Source organism: Adiantum capillus-veneris, chromosome 17 (genome assembly GCF_014529385.1).
Source record: "Adiantum capillus-veneris isolate H3 chromosome 17, ASM1452938v2, whole genome shotgun sequence".
In the NCBI taxonomy this organism is placed as follows: domain Eukaryota; kingdom Viridiplantae; phylum Streptophyta; class Polypodiopsida; order Polypodiales; family Pteridaceae; genus Adiantum; species Adiantum capillus-veneris.
The window spans coordinates 4,994,639-5,011,048 of NC_140947.1; the positions used below are offsets into that span (position 1 = coordinate 4,994,639).

The window sequence follows — 16,410 nt, forward strand, 5'->3', positions numbered from 1 at the left end:
AGTGCTGAGCTCACATTATTCTCCTGTATGACTTTATGAACTGGAATTCTTGATAATGGAAATGATACTAATTGATTTGTACTTGACTTGTTTAAGTACAAGAATTGATAGATGAAATGACTGTAGCATTTCGGTCTCATAAATCTCTATAGACATGATTGCAATATGGATTAGTCAATCGGGCATTTGTGACATCTCAACTGGATCTAGATGCGATTGCTAAATATGTTGCCGATTAATCATGCTCTAAGATTTGGAATGATTTTTGAATGTGATTTGTCATGTGATGTGATTGTCGATTGGTACATGTGCTAGATGTGTTGTTCCTAGTGCATCGGTACTAACAGTCAGCGTCTGCTAAGACAGTTTATGGCCTCTGTCTGTTTTGCAGCCGTAATCGGGGGCGATTACAATGCTTTCAAGTGAGGGGTATGTCACACACTGGTGACGTGGCATGGCCGGACACATTCACAGCAGTGTAGAGGCCAGAAGAACGCGGAGACAGTGCTGACGTGGCAATCTCATATTTTTTGCCGGATTTCACGATGACAGTGCTGATGTGGCTTGTCGTACATATTTTTCTTTTTACGCTGACGGTGTACGGAATTCCTGCTTTAGTGCTGGCTGAAAACTACAATGGCTGATTTGGCAGCATTTGGGAATAAGTTGCTTTATTTTTTGAATACTTTCACTTACTGCTTTTGGGGCTCTTCTCTTGGGCATCCCTTGTAACCTATAAATAAGTGGGTAGGGCCCTCACTTCTTAGAGCATCTGGACACAGAGTTTGAGAGTGAGCACCCTCCCCATCTCTTGTACGTTGAGCACAGATTAATACAAAAAGAAATACGGAAAGCGGTGCCAATCTTTGGGGCCAATATCTCTAGACACGGAACTACGTAGGCTGTGTGAAATCAAGTGTGAATTGTGAACTATTTTAAAGTGAATCTCTGTTGTGTCGCAGTAGAATCTTGACTTGCAGTGTCCACGTTTGTTACAAGGCACCTTCACTTCAGGGTGCGGGAAGAGGACGGGAATCTGGAGCTATGATGTGCATAGCATTGAAATTTACTCCATTGCAGCACCAAGAGGATCTTCCACTACCCGTCAAGGTCACTGGTCGGGGGGCAACTGATCAGGACCGTACATCCACTGTCAATTACTAACGGTAATTTGACCATGCGTCGTCAGATTAAAGACACGTCAACAGTCGTAATATCCAGTGCATGGCAGCATGAAGGTCAGCGTTTAGAGTGGCGCAGTTAACAGTCTGCAGGCCAATAAATGCTCTCCACCTCAGCCGTCAGAATTCTAGCTCATCATTGCCAATCATCGCATGGCAACTCAGCAGCCGGAATGCATAATACCATAATCATGGCCTCTTCATTCAATCGCTGCAGGCCACATCAGCGCATGGAATAGCTTCTCCTTGCAAGCCAAGTCATCCCTCGCCTACTGCCGTGCTCTCGCCTTGTCAGACGACACCATCCACAACTGTACACATTATCGTTTGCTTGGCCCCCCTCCCAGTGACCTTGACGGCCGGGAATGGTCATTTACTGACCATTTCCATAATATTGACTCCCACCATGGCTCCCGGCCTCCGCCGGTCGCCATGGGGTCGTCAATATTATGGGGAATGGTCAGTAAATGACCATTCCCTACCCCTTCCAAATGATGCATCTTCAGAAGTTGATCCGCCGGGAGCCATGGTGGGAGTCAATATTATGGAAATGGTCAGTAAATGACCATTCCCTACCCCTTCCAAATGATGCATCTTCAGAAGTTGATCTGTGGCAAGTATATCACGATCTCATGCAAATCAGCAATTGCACATGAATCTCATCTTCAGACCTGAGACACTCCACACCTTCTCGAAGGAAACGCTCTTTCTAGCTCCTACATGTTACATGGGCGTGGCTGTGATTCCAACTTTCACATGTGAGAACGGGGAAAGATGCTTGGACATCGGTGGCGATTTGGTGAGAATTAGGGACGGAGAAAGATTCCAAGCTTGCTTGATTTCCTCCTTCCTTTCTGCCAATCCCACAGAAGATCGACCCAATCTCATAGTTCACCGACGTCCTCGTCCACAGTGCTGCCTTCAAGCTTGGAACCTTCAGCTTCGGCGATGGTGGTACCGTCTTCTCTAACGTCAATGTTGTCTACAAGTAGACACAAACGTGCACGTTGACGTCAACGATGGTCATGTCTTCTACAAGCTTGGCACGTTCCGAATGTTTGACCTTTTCATGTGCATTGCATTAGATCCTGACCATCCTGACTCTACCATCACCGAAGAGCTTGTGATAATCTAATTTATAACTAATTAAGTAGTCTTGTAAGTGACTTTCTCACTAACTTGTTATCCACATCTATAACCTCAATTTTAAGAGTGGGTTGGTAATGGGACGCTTTTACGTTCTCATAAGTGACCATTTTGCTTGATGCCTGTCTGTGGGTGAAATTTCGAGTAGCGATGGAGACAATAGAGACCAAATTTCTATTTTGCGGGAATAGAGACCACCGTCTTTCTGCACTACGTGGGCCGGCCTATGGCACCCATTGCACCCCATGGATTATCAGCATATGAGCTTACCAGTCGTTGGTATATCAGTGTATGGACTATGCAGGAAGCTGCCTTACCTAGAGGCAGGAGATACACGTGCATTTCAGCTGGCGGCGGCCCTAATTTGATCAATTTTAGCCCCGAGGAATGCCGCAATTCAGAGGAGTTTGAAGAGAAGGTACATGAATTTGAGGGAAATAAAGGGCTCTACTACAAGGAGTTGTCTTCAAAGGTAGATGTAATCTCAGAAGACACCTTGTATGAAAACCTCGACAGGCTTTAGAAAGCATTAGAAGCTTTGCGGCTAGAGGCGGAGAGACCCCACATCAGCTCTGTCTCCTCAGCCCGGATCGACAAGTGGTATAACTGTATCAACAGTGTCCTTGTATTTCTATCATTAATAATGTTCGACTTCTATCCGACTAAACCTGTCTATTTCCACAGCATTGTGCGGCTAGCTGAGGTCCAGGACTTTGTGGTGCCCAAGGATGATCTGCCTGGCATGGAGGCCTGGACAATGGAGTTATTTCAGAGGATTCAAGCGGAGCCTGGCCTGACTGTGGCTGCATTTTGCTTAAATTTGAGCCTCAACCTGCGTGACCGGCAGTACATGAAGCACTCATGGGTGGCCCCCCTGTGGAGGCAGCTGGAGCTGGAGATGAATCCCGATTTGGAAGAAGGAGGGAACCTTCACTTCAGGGTTGCGGTAAGAGGACGGGAATATGGAGCTATGAGGCAAGTTCATGTGCATAGCAGTGAGATTTACTCTATTGCAGCACCAAGAGGATCTTCCACTACCCTTCCACAACGATGCATCTTCAGAAGCTGACCTGCGGAAAATATATCACGAACTCATGAAAATCAAGAACGCCCAGACAGATCAGCAATTGCACGTGAATCTCATCTTCAGACCTCAGATACACCACACCTTCTTAAAGGCAAAGATCTCTCTAGATCCCACATGTTACATGGGTGCGGTAGTGATTCCAACTTTCAGATGTGAGAACAGGGAAAGATGCTTGGGCATCGGTGGCGATTTTGCAAGAAAACACACAAGAATCACTAAGTGCTAGTTGAGGTTATTCTGTACATGAAAAAAGTGTAGTTGAGGAGTCTTGTGGTGTACATTAATAGATCTCCAAGTTTAAAAATAGAATCCCTGACTTTCTTGTCCTAACATATACACATACTCACCAACAGAATGAACTACAATGTAAGTTAGAGGAAGGGAAAGTGAGAGAAAGTCATACACATAAATCATATATGTTTTAGACTAAAGAAAGGGACATTACCTGAAGCATCCAGTGCCAATCATAGGACTTCAACCCATACAATTGAACGCTTTCACTTTTTTTTCGCTTTTGTGAAATCTCCCTTTAGCAACCTTATGTATCTTGTGGGTATGCAAAGAGACGCAATGGTACCCTTCACTTTGTCCAATTCTTCTTTGGCTAGCATCCATGACGCTTTAGAAAGCACAATCTTTCAATTGGGGGCATGGCATGGAGTAGCAGAGGTGGTGACACGTTTCAAGACCCTCAAATCCTCCCTCATCCCCAATGAGTACTTCTTGTGGTCCCACAGGTATGGAATACGTTGATATACCTTTTGGTGGAGTACTTGGATCCGGATTATTGCACTACAAGAGGTCGTGTGCTCTTGTGACGCTTTTAACGATGAAAATACACTGGGTTTTTATAACCCCCGACGTCGCTAAGAGCGTCGATACGAGGACGTCGCTATACGCGTTGCTATGACAGTCGCTATAAGCGTCGTTATAAAAATCACTATATAGCGACGACTATAGCAACGCTGCAGGGCCATCAATAGCGACGCTGCAGAGCCTTATATAGCGACGCCCGAGAGGAAAAAATTTTGGTGGCAGAGCATTCAACCCATCAACCATATTGAATGTTTCATTTGTCTATTTACCTTTGAAAAAAAGTGCAAAGATAAATATAGACCCAAAATAGTCACCCACAAGACAATATAATCATTAACTCCATCATCCATAGTACGTATTGTTTGCAAAATAAAGATACAAAAATGACAAGCGTGAATTGATGAAAGTAAATCAATGACAATTGTACACATAGGCAAAATCATTTGATTGTTAATCTTTGCAAATGTAATAGTTACAAACCATTGTCATTATTTAAGAAATATACATGGTTTCCAAAAAGACGTATAAAAGTCGTCTCATGATACATACGCTATGACAAAAAGAAACTAATGCTATCTAGCTATGGTTAAAGTGACGTCGTCTAATCAGACGTCTCATCGCGTCCAAGCGGCGTATCTGTCAGATTCTGCAAAAAAAAACAATAAGATAGCTTTTTGTAAGTACAAACATATAGTGACGTTTATAAAACAATACAATAAATAGAAGAAAATAAACCCTAATACTAACCATGCCGCCGCCAGAACTCAGGATGTCTATAAGGGTGTTTAAGCCCTTCCTGCGTGCGTACTCACGCTCGTACAGTGTGGGATCACATCCTGTAAACGACCACTGTCAAAACATACAAAGAATCCATTATGTTAGAATTTAAAATCCCATAAACCCTAAACTATCAAACATAGATGCGAAAACACTTACAAAATCAGCCTCAAATGATATCCACTCGCCGCTCCCCAAGTGGTGCGAGCTCCCTATCTCTACTCGCGCTCTGGCTGCCTCCTTTTGGTGCTTCCACTTGTCGGGATTCTCGCGTGCTTCTTTCTTTGCATGCTTCCAATCTTCTTTGGCCAACCAATCTGGTCTGCTCCACCCATGCTTGATTGCTTTTTGCACTTCGGAACGCTTATGCTTGCAGTATTCGCGCATTCGAATCTTCATCACATTGTCATTGAAGCGGTCATCCCGTGTTGGAACGGAAAACTCGTCATGAAGAATGCTGATGACTTTGTCTTTTAAATCATTCGATACTTCACTCCAGGTGTTTAGTATGTAGTGTCTAAACACTTGAGAGCAAAGACCGCGCATGCGCGAAATCACCTTCTTGCCTTCATCATCCAAGATGATGCCGCCGCTGAAGTCGACGGAGTAAGGCAAGCCCTCTCGCCACTGACACGTGAACCTGGGTGTCTCGACAGGAGTCTCTAGCAGCGTGTCAACGGGGGTACGGACGTCAGGTGTCTCCACTGGAGTCTGAGCCCCGAAGCGAGGAGTGTCCCACTGGAGTGACTCCTAGAGGAGTAGCTAGTGGTGTGTAGCTACAGGGAACCGCAGTCAGCGATGCAAAACCTGGTGTCTATGGCAATTCCGTGGCTGGTGTCGGGACGGGCAAAGAAGGGGAGGGTAAAGAGCCTCGTCGAACACGAGACGGTGTCGAAGCATCGGTGGTGGCACCCCCACAACAACCGCCACCGCCACCACTAGAGCGCCAGTGCCTAGACGAGTGTGAAGATCGTCTCGTCGACACCGAAGCTTCGGAGCACGCTGAGGACTCCGAAACAGAGGGAGATGCGGATGGAGTAGGAACGCGCGATGGTGCGTCAGAGCGATGACGCTCCACGTACCACTGTCTCTGCTGGGGTGACAAAGAAGAAATAAACTCCTCATCATCCATACCTGCATTAAACACACGAACATTTAAACTTAATATTGAATGAATGGAGTAGAAAACATGGACAAGTAGATAGAGAGATAGAGAGAGAGAGAGAGAGAGAGAGAAGAGGAGGTGCTCGCCGTCTCTGCTTATGAGAACATACCTAAAGCATACGTACCTCGAGTGGACGCAAAGACCATTAAATACAATGACGCAATGATGCATATAAATACAATGACACAATGATGCAAATACTTAGAGAGCCATAGTTTTTACAAAATGGAGTAAAATTGTTCAAAACGGAGAATCGTACAAGAACTTGAAGGTGCTTGTAGCTTTGGAATGTTCAAAGGCTAGCAGCAAGAGAAAGCGTTCTTCTTCTATTAAACTTGAGTGATGGAAGAGGAAAGTGCATAACTCTGAATTTTCAATCGAAAGAGAGAGAGAGAGAGAGAGAGAGAGAGAGAGAGAGAGAGAGAGAGAGAGAGAGTGCACACAATCAAATGTTGCAGTCGAAAAACCAGGTGGTGGAGCTGCATGTGGCCATGGATTGTCCAAGATGTGAACACAAAATCAAAAGAGCCTTACACAACATGAAAGGTACTTAGAGAGCCAGAGTTTTTACAAAATGAAGCAAAATTGTTCAAAATGAAGAATTGTACAAGAACTTGAAGGTGCTTGTGGCTTTGGAATGTTCAAAGGCTAGCAGCAATAGAAAGCGTTCTTCTTCTATTCAACTTGAGTGATGGAAGAGGCAAGTGCATAACTCTCAATTTACAAAATGGAGCAAAATTGTTCAAATACACTATTTATGGCTTTAAGAGATCTTTCTCTCATCTTCGCATAGCTCAACATAACTTCCTATATCTATATAGAGCTCTCCGTTTAAACAGATGTCCTCTGTTTCATTTTGTAGATCCTCTGCATGCACCCCATAGAGAGTAGCAACTTGATGTTCGTCTAGCACCACCTCCACGGCTTCTGACTGAGCATCTTCTTCGATCTCCTCCATTGATGCCGCTGTGATTGGCACATGGTAGCCTTCATACGTCCGTGCACTACGAGGGGCTACCTCTATGATGTACCACCAGTTTGATGCAGACTTTGTAGGATGAAATATCACCTGCCAGAGCCCCATAACTTACATGAGAGCTTCCAAGCACATAAATTCTAAAATGGGATGTTAACTATTTACATACTTACTTGTTCACAATGCTCGGGTAGTACGAAAGTGTCTGTTAGGTCAGTCCATTTCTTAGTTGAATCCACCTCAAGAAAACCAAACTCTCCTCTACGCACAGTAGCGCTGCGACCCTCCATGATTATCTTGAACCATTGCACGTCAAACAAGTCGATAAAAAATCCTCTATAATCGATCCTCAAAATCTCTTGTAGCGTGCCGAAGTAAGTGAGTTCCGCCACCACAGGATCTGCATCAGAGGACCGTCGTCGACTAGACTGTTCAAATTTTGTCATGATTCCACAATCTTGAGTAAAACGCTTTTTGTCGATCCGTTCCACCCTAAAATGTCGACCTTTACACCATGCTGATGTGTATAACTTATACTACAACCAACAAAGATTATCAGTGTGTAAGGTCTCTGACCCGATCACAAGAGCACCCTTGTACCACGAAATGAATACAATGGAATAAGTTACTATTTTTAGCAATTTTTCAGATTCTGTCAGTGCCATGATGTTTAGAATGTTATAAAGTTTCAAAATAAAAATTAAAATAATTTTTGTGAAAAATTTCTAAAAATAGTAAGTTTTTGGTCACCCGACCCGTCCAGTCTCGACCGTCTCGAAAATCTGCACCCGTACCCCGAATTTGAAAAAAATGCATATTCGGACCCCGAGGGAGGCTGCTAAATATGGCAGGTACTCAGACCCGTACGTCTTAGTTAGAGCTTAGTATACCAAATTTACAGCATCAAAATCCGACTCGTATGGCCCGTTTTAGCCTAAAACCAATTTTTCACAAAATTGTCCGGGAGGCACCGGGGGCCCGAGGCTATGTGGGAACAGGTCCCAGCCCACTCCAGACCTGCTTTAGCAGCTAGGGGGCGCCCTCTTGCTTTGTGGGAGTCTTGGGGAAGCTGCCAAGCCTGCAACTCAGTGTGAGAGTCAGTTTACTGAGCCAACTCGACACTTGGTGGGTAGGCAACTGGACTTGCCATGCAAGGACCGAGTGCTCATCCAGATGCAATTAGCAACACAAATCGATTTTCAGCCTGTAGGAGCCTATTTAAAGGCCTACAAACACACACACAAACATATATGCTCACACACATGAACTATAACCTCATGAAAGGATTTTACAAAATGTGTAGTAGGCCTTGAACTATAACCTCATGAAAGGATTTTACAAAATGAGTGGATCTACTATGGTTTTGGAGGTTTTTTTCAAAACCTTGAAAGGACACTTTTATGTCCTGTTAGGTTACCAACCTAGTGTTAAAGAAGGCCATTCTATATGAAGCACACGATAGCCCTACATCCGGACACCCAGGCTATGCTAAAACTCTTCATGCCGTCAGAAGGAGTTATTTCTGGTCTGGAATGAAAGGAGACATACTTCGCTATGTGAGGCAATGTCTTTCTTGTCAACAGATAAAGGCTGAAAGGATAAAATTACCAGGTCAACTTCAACCTCTTGAAATACCCCAGATGAAGTGGGAATGCATCAGTATGGATTTTGTTACAGGGTTACCTTCTGCAGGGGGTTATGATTCTGTTTTCGTGGTTGTTGACATGCTCACAAAAGTGGCTCATCTAATACCCGTAAAGACAACCTTTACTGCTTCAGATATTAGTCGGGTATTCATCAAGGAGATTTTCAGGCTACATGGTCTACCCAAGCGTATTGTCAGTGATAGAGATGCCAAGTTTACATCAAAATTTTGGACTTCTATTTTCCAATCTATTGGGTCACAATTAGCTTTCAGTACAGCATACCATCCACAAACAGATGGGCAAACTGAAAGAGTTAATCAAGTCATTGAGGACATTCTCAGAGCCTATTGTTCGCAAGAACCAAAGAAGTGGTTACAATATCTACCTTTGGTAGAATATGCTTATAACTCTTCCGAACACAGAAGCATTGGAATGTCACCTTTCAAAGCTCTTTATGGACAGGATTGTTTAGCACCACTGAACTTTTCAGATCCAACCATCAGAGTAGAAGCCTCTAGAAAGATGTTAGAAGATATGGAAGCACAGACTAGCGCCATCCGATAGGACATTCAGGCAGCTCAAGATAGACAGAAGCACTATGCAGATAAGAACCGCACAGATAGAACTTTCAAGGAAGGAGATAAGGTTTTTCTCCGAGTCCGACCTAAGAAAAGCAATTTATCGCTAGGTAGATACAAGAAGCTAAGCCCAAGGTATTGTGGACCATTTGAGATCGTTAAGGTTGTAAGTGACCAGGCCTACAAGCTAAAGTTACCTGCAAACTTGAAGGTTCATGATGTATTCCATGTCAGCTTACTCAAACCCTATATTCCCAATCCTAATCAATTCTTTGACTCAGATCAGATAGTCATGCCAGCACAAGGAGTTCTCGAGCTCCAACCTGACTATGTACTTGAAACAAGGGAAAGAAAGTTACGCAACAGAACTATCACGGAGCATCTAGTAAAATGGAAGGATTACCCTGAAGAAGATGCAACTTGGGAGAACGAATCGACGCTCTTAAAAGATTACCCAAACTCATTCTTGAGATGAGGACGTCTCAAATTTTTCACGTTGGGGAGGTTGTAAGGGCTCTGACCCGATCACAAGAGCACCCTTGTACCACGAAATGAATACAATGGAATAAGTTACTATTTTTAGCAATTTTCCAGATTCTGTCAATGCCATGATGTTTAGAATGTTATAAAGCTTCAAAATGTGAATTAAAATAATTTTTGTGAAAATTTTCTAAAAATAGTAAGTTTTTGGTCACCCGACCCGTCCAGTCTCGACCGTCTCGAAAATCTGCACCCATACCCCGAATTTGAAAAAAATGCATTTTCGGACCCCGGGGGAGGCTGCTAAATATGGCAGGTACTCAGACCCGTACGTCTTAGTTAGAGCTTAGTATAACAAATTTACGGCATCAAAATCCGACTAGTATGGCCCGTTTTAGCTTAAAACCAATTTTTCACAAAATTGTCCGGGAGGCACCGGGGACCCGAGGCTGTGTAGGAACATGTCCCAGCCCACTCCAGACCTGCTTTAGCAGCTAGGGGGCGCCCTCTTGCTTTGTGGGAGTCTTGGGGAAGCTGCCAAGCCTGCAACTCAGTGTGAGACTCAGTTTACTGAGCCAACTCGACACTTGGTGGGTAGGCAACTGGACTTGCCATGCAAGGACTGAGTGCTCATCCAGATGCAATTAGCAACACAAATCGATTTTCAGCCTGTAGGAGCCTATTTAAAGGCCTACACACACACACAAACATATATGCTCACACACACACACATTGCATACTCACACACCTACACGCTGGGAAGGTGTTGCCGGCACACACACACAGCTTTTGAAGGAGAAGCAAGGAGGGAGGTGCTGCTGAAATTCCCATCTTGAGGATTCATTGCATCAGAAATTTAAGAGGATTCTCAGCCCCTAATCACGGTAATTATGGTTTAATTACTGCTCTTCTTAATCTCATCATTACCCACTCATAATTCTTGTCTACTATGCCTACTTTTAGCTATAATTCTCTATAGCTGCTCTCTAAGTTTTCATAGCTATATTTCATTACATAATTATCATTCATTTAGTTAATTTATTCAGCCATTCATCATCCTTAATCAAGGATTAATGCATGATTAGGAAAGATTCTCTCTCTAGGCGGTATATTCAATAAACTGTCAGCTAGTAATAGTGTAGATTTGTCAGAATTCAATCTTTCACTACTCAATAGAGTTGTAATTAAATTATAATTAATCTTCTCCCACATTTAGATGCGATTAAGGCTGAAAATTAATCCGTCATTAGTCCAATAAGAAGAAGGTTTTTCCATCACACATGCCTGCGGTCACTCTGCACCTTCATATTGCTCTAGGAAAATGAATGAGCTTGCTTACTTCATATCTTTCGTGAATCAATTAGAAAAACTCTGAATTTCTTAATCATCTAAGCCAAGTAATTAACCTTAGAGTCGTTTCCCATAGGGTGGATACAGAATTACCCTTAAAATTGCTAGGGAAAAAAGGGAAAAATCTAACCTCGTGCATAAGGAGGAGTCTTTAATAAATCTAATCTGCCGATTGGTTTGTCATGTTACTCTCGGACCTTAGCTCTTTTTTTTTCAAGTCTATCATTTAAGTAGTGAGAAAAATGGCCCCGGTTAAGAGAACTCGCTTCGGGGGAGCCCACGATCGCGAGGCGGGAACAAGCAATGTCAACGGAAAAGGAAAGGCTCCCATGAACGAGCAAATACCGGCCATCTCACCAGCTATTGACGAAGAAATGGAAGAGGTAGGTCCCAATTTCTATTCAAGTTGTTTAATTAACATTGCATACGATTAGTTAGGAATGAACATATCCCCGAACATGTTAGAGAAATCCGACAGAAACCTCGGCATTGAATGCATAGTACATTTAAGTATAAAGTAGGAAAGAAATGATTGATGGGTATGTTGTTTGCAAGAGGAAAGAATGTTTGCTAGGGAAAATTTAGCTCGACATGTTCATTTTATTTCCAATGTTGAATCAGTCATGACCCCCCTACTGATCACAGGGGGCAGAGTTCCTCGTTAGGGCTCTTGAATCCACGACTTGCTTTTTATGCGATGGATACCCACGACTTGCTTTCTATGCGGTGGAAACCCACGTCTTGCTTTCTATGCGGTGGGAGTGTCCATGACGTGCTTTCTATGCGGTGGACATACCTAGTTGTATGGGCAGCTAGGCGACAACGGGAGGAGTGAACTCTCGCTGGAGGGGGGATGTTGTACCTCCAGAACCTTGGAACTTTTATGAATAAGTCTGAGTAGAATTTTTACTAGAGTTCTGTTTTGGTGTTGTTTGCAATACTGGTTGAAGGGCTGTTTAACGAACCATGTGATTCGAAATTAAACAAGGAATATCTATGTTGAACAACCTTTGTGGTAGTAATTAGGTCACACAAGGAAGTGTGAGTGTGGGGGTGGAAAGTGGGGGCTTGGCTCGGGTTGCCAATGCCTACGAGATGGGTGGTCCCAATTGGTCGGGAACACTCTGTCCCCATAGTGCTTACTCGATATTGGTATTACTCATTGCCCCTAGAGCGGCGAATCCTCGAGAGTACGTGCCTCTGAAACATGGGGAAAAAGGCACTCGGGGTTTCTCTCCTCTTGGAAGGTGGGTCTTAGGATCGCTAGATAGTTAAGTACGCTTCCCCTGCGAGGTGGAGCTAGATCTCGTTGCTAGTAGACTCGAACTCGACTCACTTTGTGATGAGGGATCGTCCGCTAGTTGAACCCTGAACCATTTTGTTTGCTTCCGCTATAGATCTAGTGGCCACCAGGTTTACCATCAGATCCGTTGTTTGATACGACGGGGTGGGGACCTCACACCTGGTATCAGAGCCTAGGTTAGGCTGGGAAAATAAAGTCGTATTGTTTGAACATTTAAAAGGAACTGAAAGTATATAGGTAGTTGATCCGAATTCCTTGCATTGGTGTTGCAGGAAGACCCCGTGCTCGAATATCGGAAGTTCCAAGTGTTTGAGCTTATTTATGAGCAAGCTCGAAGATCCCCTGTTTACCAGTTCAGGCGAGATGTCATGGAGATACTGTTGAAGGCTTATATGCCACACTCCACTCGCATTGACAAAGGATGGGAACTTGATTGGACATTTCCAGGAGGGGTTTACTACATCAATGCTTGGAAGCTAGGGTGCCTGGCTACCGACTTGAAGAAGATACGTTGGGGAGAAGAGTTGAGAGTGATAGAGATATTCTACTTGGTGCCCACACGATTGGACCAGACTGTTTCGGGCAACTCCAACCAAACCATCAACGACTGGCTCTTGGAGAAGGTCACCAATGTGATTCCAGCAAACCGAGTCAAAACCTTTGGATTACTGAAAGCGGAACTCCGGCCCGATATCCTAGTTTATTATTCCCTCAAGAATGTGTATAAGAACTATTACACGAATGAACTAGTTCATCATGTCAATACCATTTCCTAGGCGTATGTTATACGCAATCCATAAAGCCATGTAATAAGCGGTCATCAGTCATTCTAAACCTTGAGGAGTTTCGATTGTGATAAATTTCCATCAATAAAGTGCTTTTTGTCTCTAAATCTCTGTCTCTTGATAAAGTGGAATTTTGAATTTTATTAAAGTCTCGTGTCTATCTTGAAATTCAAGTAATGGTATCAAGAATTTCGTATAACCCATGTAGGTACCGCCTGTTGCTCTGTACTCGGCAGCGCAAGAGAAGAAGCTTCTCCTCAAACAAGCCCAACCTCCGATCTTTAAGGGCGAGGGGGAAAATGTGGAGAGAGATGCGGAAGTATGGATGGAAGCCATGGACGATTACTTTGAAGCTGCGGGAACCCAACCCGTAAATCAGACCATGCTTGCGATGTTCCGCTTGACTGGCGATGCCAAGATATGGTGGAAGCAACATTGCAGAGACCTGGACATTAAAGGATCTTCCCAATCTTGGGAAGACATCAAAGCTGCGATAATGGGGCGTTATTTACCACCTGCCTATAGGACCTTGAGAATGAATGAATTCTTTTCACTTCGGCAACTGAATTCAACTGTCGAAGAATACTATGCAAAGTTTGTCACTCTTCGGAGATATGCTCCTAAGATGACCTTGGAACAACAGTTGGCAAGGTTCTGTCAAGGACTAATCGATCCCTTGAACACTCGGCTGGAGGCTCTTAGGCCGTCAACACTACAGGATGCCTTGTTGAGGGCTAAACCTCTAGCTCTCGAAGTACAAAAGGCTAATCAGAATAGGAGGAATCATTGGGCAAAGAGGGCAAGGAACACTGCTTGGGACAACAGGCAAGCCAACCAAACCTATAACCAGCGCCCTATTGTGGCTACCACCACAACCATGGAGTTCCCTGATGTTCGATGCTATGGTTGCGGCGAGCATGGACACTACAGATCCAATTGCCCCAGGAACATTCATGCAACCAACGCCAATGCCATACCCTTGAATACCCGTGGGCATGGCCAAGCTAATGGAAGAGGAGGATGTGGAAGAATGAACAGAGGGCGAGGGTGTGGAGCTACCGCCAGAGTGAATGCCGCAGTAGTACAACCAACTGTGGGTGATGAAGCAGTGGAGAGAGCAACCCTACATGCTGCAATTGACAATCCCAATGGTTGCGAGCAATACGCAGTCATTCATACGCCAGGATCTCTCAGAGGTGAACAAAGTTAACTTCCTTATAGATTGTGGCAGTACTCTTTCATTTCTTTCACCCAGATGCATGAGAAAGCTTAAGCTAGATAAGTATCCGTCAAGCAAGCTAGTTGTCGAGTTAGCAAATGGCAAGGAGGTAGTATCTCAACACTCTACATGAAAAATTGACTTTGATTTAGGGGGACTCCCAACTTCTGCCCAATTTCGAACCCTACCCTTAGGATTCTTTGATGGGATACTAGGGATGGACTGGTTAAAGCAAAATAAGGCCCATATCCATTGTGCACAAGGAAACTTTACATTTACAGATAACTTGGGTAATGAAGCCTTAATTCAGGGGGAAAATGGGAGACCTAGGGTTATTCTAGTTAATGTCAGCAGACTCTTGAAGGGACTAAGGAAGGGTCAGCAAATATATGCAGTTAAACTCAATAAGGTGGACCAATCAGATACCTCACTTCGACCAGACTGGCTGAGGGAGTATGATGACGTATTCCCCGAAGACCTTACGAATCTTCCACCACACAGAGAGGTAGATCATGGGATTGAGACTATCCCTGGGTGTGAACCTATCTCAAAAAGACCTTATAAAATGTCACTTCCGGAGGCCATCGAACTCAAAGAACAACTTAGGCAACTCATTGAGCAAGGATTCATTCGACCCAGTACTTCTCCTTGGGGTGCTCCAGTTCTTTTTCGGAATAAGAAGGATGGGACCTTAAGGCTATGCATAGACTACCGTGGGCTGAATCAGGTAACTGTCAAGAACAAGTATCCAATTCCAAGGATCGACGAACTCTTGGACAGGCTCCACGGCGCCAAAATATTTACAAAGATTGATCTAAGGTCAGGATATTACCAAATCAGGATCAAGGAATCAGATATTCCAAAGACGGCTTTCAACACCAGGTATGGACACTACGAATTCACAGTAATGTCTTTTGGTCTAAATCGACTCATGCAGGATATTTTCAAAACTTACCTGGACGACTTTGTCTTGGTTTTCTTTGATGACATTCTAGTCTATTCTAAGAATGAAACAGATCACAAGGAACATGTTCGCAAAGTACTTGATCTCCTTCGAGAACACCAACTTTACGCTAAAGAGAGCAAGTGCACTTTTTGCTCACCAAAGGTCAACTATCTTGGATTTGTCATTTCGGCTGAAGGGATTTCAGTGGACCCAGACAAAGTCAAGGACATCGTTGACTGGCCTCAACCATCCACTGTCAGTGAAGTAAGGGGATTTCTTGGAATAACGGGATGGTACAGGATTTTTGTCAAGGATTATGCACGTATTGCTGGACCTTTGACGGAACTCCTGAAGAAAGGAATGAGGATCGATTGGAAGACCGAGCACGAGTATAGTTTTGCTAAGCTAAAATAATTCTTGGTCTCAGCTCCTATTTTAAAGCTTCTAGACTTCAGTAAAGAATTTGAAGTAGCGAGAGATGCTAGTAAGTCTGCTCTAGGCGGAGTTCTTACTCAAGAAGGAAGACCGGTGGCGTATACTTTGCGAAAGCTGAGGGATCATGAGAAGAATTATCCCACTCATGATCTGGAACTTTTAGCATTTATACATGCACTGAAGTTATGGAGACATTATCTTCTTGGACGCAAGTTTCAGTTGGTTACAGACCACAAGAGTTTAAAGTGGATTTTTACTCAACCCATTCTCAATATGCGACAACGGCAATGGATAGAGCTATCACAGGAATATGAACTTGACATAAAGTATAGACCAGGGAAGGAAAACGCAGTTGCAGATGGTCTAAGCCGAAAATCGTTTCTCGGAGCTATCTCTATTCCAAATAACCCTATCTGGGATAGAATCAAAGAAGCATCCCTCGAAGATCCAGAGTACCAACGTATGGCTTCATTAGTCCAGCAGAATAAGATGCCTGAAGCTAAATATTACTCTCTTATGG

The 16,410-nt window shown here is 43.8% G+C and overlaps 1 protein-coding gene across 1 annotated transcript; it reads left to right on the top strand.

Annotated features, from left to right (window-relative positions):
- The first annotated feature begins 2,970 nt into the window (after positions 1-2,970).
- Positions 2,971-3,396, top strand: LOC147436744 (uncharacterized). The gene has a single exon (XM_086486147.1). The coding sequence runs from the start codon at positions 2,971-2,973 to the stop codon at positions 3,394-3,396; it is 426 nt and encodes a 141-aa protein (XP_086342273.1).
- Positions 3,397-16,410: the final 13,014 nt, after the last annotated feature.